This window comes from Teleopsis dalmanni, chromosome 1 (assembly GCF_002237135.1).
Source record: "Teleopsis dalmanni isolate 2A chromosome 1, ASM223713v2, whole genome shotgun sequence".
NCBI classification, from domain to species: domain Eukaryota; kingdom Metazoa; phylum Arthropoda; class Insecta; order Diptera; family Diopsidae; genus Teleopsis; species Teleopsis dalmanni.
Window position 1 is genome coordinate 208,076,871 of NC_051846.1, and position 4,999 is coordinate 208,081,869.

The 4,999-nt window shown below is 25.0% G+C and overlaps 1 protein-coding gene across 1 annotated transcript; it reads right to left on the reverse strand.

Annotated features, from left to right (window-relative positions):
* Positions 1-13: 13 nt before the first annotated feature.
* Positions 14-2,523, reverse strand: LOC119671604 (glutathione synthetase-like). Its single transcript, XM_038082317.1, has 3 exons — positions 1,962-2,523; positions 1,680-1,892; positions 14-443 (listed from the first exon to the last, which is right to left on the reverse strand). The coding sequence occupies exons 1-3, from the start codon at positions 2,109-2,111 to the stop codon at positions 222-224; spliced, it is 585 nt and encodes a 194-aa protein (XP_037938245.1). The 5' UTR covers positions 2,112-2,523; the 3' UTR covers positions 14-221.
* Between the last annotated feature and the right edge of the window lie 2,476 nt (positions 2,524-4,999).

The window sequence follows — 4,999 nt, forward strand, 5'->3', positions numbered from 1 at the left end:
TTGAGAGCTTCACTGACCGGTGTGTGTGTTTTTACTCGTAGATTGTAACATTTTAACGAGCTCAGCAAAGCTCTTCAGTAAATCTTATGTGTATAGACAAGTCAATAAACTGCTTAACTCATGTATAAACAAAATATAAATATTTATATTATTGCAAAAAAAAAATCAAACCAACAGTAGGAAACAAAAATTGGAAATAACTCGAAGCGTTTCGCTAAGCTCTAATAAAACTTTTCGTTATAAAATAATAATCTGCACCTTTGTATAGCTCTGCTAACTGGTCCTAAATGGCCAAAGCCAGAGGCTATTGTGTTAACTTCAACTTGTTTCCAGCAACAGTAGGCACTGGGGGTTTCTGTTTCACTTTCTTCATATTCGCCATTTAAATTTCTACAATTCGAATCCAACATCAAATCACTTCGCAATAGTCCCAGAGAAATGCGCTTTACTCACAGTTATAAAATGTGTAAATATGTAAAAAATAATAATAGAAAAATAAACAATATTGAATTGGTTAGGTAAGGCAATATAAGGTTAAGATAGTTAAGGTTATATGTGGACATTTGTAAATTAGAGTTAGGATAGGTCGGATGGATACAGGATAGCATTTACTTCTTACTGAAATGATAATATGATGTGAGTTTAAAAGCAATATTATATATATATACATATTTATTATTAACAGTTATTAGCTAAAAATGTTATCAATGCGAATTTATATATATTCAACAATAACCAGTATACCAAACTTATATATATAAATATAATACCCACACAAATCTAACTAATACTGGTTTAATAATTTAATAATTAATATATTTTCAATTAACAATATTTTTGACTACTAAATATTTATTAAAGGCAGAGTGTTAGTTATAATTTTAGAATAATATACTTTATTGAAAAGTTTATATTATATTATAACAAAAATTTAATTATACTACAATAACAATAGTTAGAAAGTACTGAATTGTACTTAATTTTTTAAAATCTACTCAAAGATTTATATATTTTTTACACCTCTATTAAAGCAGTTAAAGTTTTATTAGATATCAAATATTGTTTTATTGATTCCTAGTGCAATAATCCATTAAGATGTTATATACATATTACAAACATACATCTAGAAGCTTAGCTGGTTTAAACAAAATACGCCCCTGTAACAATACATAACTAATACATAAATATCTATACATTTTTGTTAGTCGAAATTATGAAATTATGAAATTCAAATACAAATATTTTAATTTAAAAATTGCTTGTCATGTTGTTTAACTCTTCACACGCAAAACCCTGACGTCATGAGTAAAAATTCTCCTCATAACGACTAATTCTATATAAACGATTACAGACTTTATTATAATTCCTCACAAATGATAGCGTTTGTATGATAAGCGTTTTGCGAATATGTAAACTATTTAAACAATTATTTTTATCTGCTAAAAAAAACATTCAAAAATAAACACAGTAATAAATATATAAATGTAGTATATGTAAACAATGATATATGAACGTGGCAATTATTTTATTTTAACACTTCATTTCAATTAACAAATTTTGAATAAATGTTTTGCTTTTGCATCCAATTTCAAATGAAAATGTTTGTTTTATGTGAAATGAAATATAAAGCCGTGCAAGTGTTAATGAGCCACTAATTATGTATAATTAAGACGACATACCTGTCCGAAGCCATTTGCGAGAACCTTTTTGTATACATTAAATAGATTACCCGTAAACTCATCGACTTTTATGGTGTCCGCTAGTGTGGTAGTGAGGAATTCTTCATCATGTGCTACATTATGCATAAGGCGGTTTATTGTTGGTTGTAAATGGATCGCTCTCTCGAATTCTTTTCGAGGAAATGATGAAGGAACCAAAACGAATGGTGCAAACTTACATAAAATTTATATCACATAAATATTTTTTCAACTCCAAAACTACAAAATATTACTTAAACTTACATTTAATGTATCTGGACTGAAATTTGATTTGGAACGCATGGCAGCGCCATGCATTATAGCCCAATCTTTGGCTTTTTGCACTATATCGACTAACTCATTATCTTTAATGGGCAGTTGTACACATTCCTTTAAAGTACCCACCGTAGACATGGTGTCCAGTTTTATGTATGTATATATCAAATAGTAATTTGGTTGTTTGTTAAATAGTGATAGTGCGCGGTTGTCTAGCAACGATAGCAATTGCTGATTAACTACTAATAATTGCCTTTATTACTTGCACAAATAACTCTTAGACAGATTACAATCGATGGTTGTTTAATTTCACGACGCGGTTTTCTTTTTACTTTACGTATATATGTTTATTATAATCTATTTATGTATGTAGATATATTGCCAATTCTAGAAATTTCTTGCCAATGTTTGAAGTCGCTCACTTAAACGTTCAGTTTGGAATTTTGTTTTTATTAAAACTGTTTATAGACTAATACATATTACTCCTCCAAGGCAAACCAAATAAATAACGAATTGTATTTAACAGAATTTCTGTAAACGGCAAAGCCGACAACAGCAAACAGCTGTTCAGCATTCACGTGCTATATGTCAAATACAAGAACAGGGTCGTCATTTTAATATATTTATGCTAATTAAAGACTTTAAATTCAAATAGTAACGTATTATTAGCAATTTTAAACAGTTTTTTATGGTATGAGAATTTAAATTTTCTAAGAATAAAGAGAAAAAAAAATAACACATGAAATCTTAGAATATTAAGTTAAAAAAACCATTATATTATTATATAGAATTATATAGAATTGAAGAATAATATATATTACATATTGCGGAAGGGATAAGAATTATTGTAGTACATGGGCTTTGTAATTTTTTGATGATTTACTACCGTAATATGCATTATTAGTACACAAGTTTTTAAACGAAATGCAAAATGGTTGTTTTCCGAAATATATGCTTCTATATATATATTGTACATAAATCTTAATAAACAGATCTTAATACACACAGTGAGTTAGTAATCCGATGACAGAAAATCCAACCACCCGAAGTTAGTCTGTTTAAAATAGCAGTTAAAAGGAAAAGTACAAGTGCATTTAAATTATAAGTGCCAATTTTACAAATCTCACAAGTAATGATTTGACACTTAAGTGAGATTTCTTTGAATTTTAAGTGAAAAATGTAGCATGGTATACATAAAAAAAGCCAATATAGACTATTAATAGAGTACTATAACAGAACAATACTTGAACAGCTGGAATAATGAATGAATCACAAGTCAAATAGGCTGGAAGATTTAGTAGTATGACATAAAAATATGTGACTGCATAAATTCAAACTTACACGCCGTTTATATATAAACAATAATTAATAAGACACCAGCTAAATGTAAAGTATCTAAAATAAAACAGCACGGACTAAACTAAACATCTATTCATTAATTCATTTATTAATTTTAACTGCAACAACACAAATCAAATTCCTCTATTTCCGGGATCAATATGTAAAATTCAATTATATTTAGGACATTTGTTCTTATCAATAGTCGTCCTTTCATATATTAAACCTGGATTTTATCCTCATTAGTGAAAAAATAAACGCCCAAATAAGTACATCTATAGATGGCGCTAGTAGCGGATGTTTAATAACTATTAATAACTAATTTATTTATAAACAATAAAACAACCTTTTTTCCGATTTAAATTTCCATTTAATTATAGTTTTAAATATACATATATTATGCATTTTTCCATTTTACCGTTACTGTATTATATAAATTAGTTACTAAATTGTAATGCATTAAACCAGCATTAAATTCAATTTTACTCTGTGATGTATTTATTGTTTTTTACAAATCAAAGCGGGTTTGAATGATATTTTCATTAAGTTAACATTGTAAAGAAAACCATTTATTTTTGTTTTTTTTTTTATTATTCAATTACTATTTTGCTTTATTTATTTAAAAATTTAAACAATGCATATTTTATTTTTAAAGAAATTGTAGTTTTCATTACACTGCCACAACAATTATCTTAATAATAATATTAAATATTTTTCTCATGAGTTTTTATATAGTATTTTCTTTTATTAGTTTATGAGTGTGGAAACTTAGTTTGCGATTTTTCCATATATCTGAATAAGCCATATTTTGTAATTAAATGAAAATAAGTTTATTAATTAATTATTAAAATAACTACTAAATAGTTTTATCGAAATGCCGGCGTGCAATTAAATTAATTTTAATGAAAACCTTTACACAGTACATTAGAGAAAAATTGTAGAAAATATATGAACTAAGAGCACAAAATATATAATATATTTTTATTATATTTGTTTTATTTTTTATTTTATTCCCACTACTTTTCCTTACATTTGAAAGTTTAAACGAATAATACAAAATTTCTCAATCAAAAACTTATAACAAGCGTTTTCACTTTAAAATGTAATAGTTTAACTAAATTTCTTACCATTTAAATAATATTAGTACGATAAAACCAGATTTTTTTTTTTGTTATTAACAACTATAATGTAGTTATTATAAATTTAAAAAAAAAATTAATGAAACAAATCAATTTAATATCTTGTAAATAATAGTAACCTATATTTAAAATAAAAAAAAATATATTAAATGCACATTTAAAAAAGAAAATAATAATTTAATTGATTTGTATGTATATTTTTTTTATAACAAGAGCATTCAAATAAACAATAGCTTTCATTTAAAAATATGATACAAAACTCTTAAACGTACACACTAGTGCATTATCTTTTGATTATGACTATAAAATAAATATAATAAACTTTAATAAATTTTTGTATAAAATAAAATATGTTAACAAGAGATAAATAAATGATCTGTATAAAATTTAAATTAAAAAAAAAATTAAATTATAAAAGGAATAATTTAAATATAAAAAAAATATTTAGTAAATAAGAAATTAATGAAATAAGAAAAGTAAATTAATAAAATATTAAACCAAATCTTTTAAAATTATATGTAGATATTTTTAATTTAGAAACTAATTTCA

What these genes read in the sequence shown, in the direction of transcription:
- LOC119671604 (XM_038082317.1), bottom strand. Translation starts at nt 2,111, where the DNA reads ATGTCTACGGTGGGTACTTTAAAGGAATGTGTACAACTGCCCATTAAA. An exon ending in TCAGTCCAGATACATTAAAT is followed by an intron (nt 1,893 to 1,961) that starts GTAAGTTTAAGT and finishes ATTTTATGTAAG; the next exon opens with TTTGCACCATTCGTTTTGGT. An exon ending in TCGCAAATGGCTTCGGACAG is followed by an intron (nt 444 to 1,679) that starts GTATGTCGTCTT and finishes CTGTGAGTAAAG; the next exon opens with CGCATTTCTCTGGGACTATT.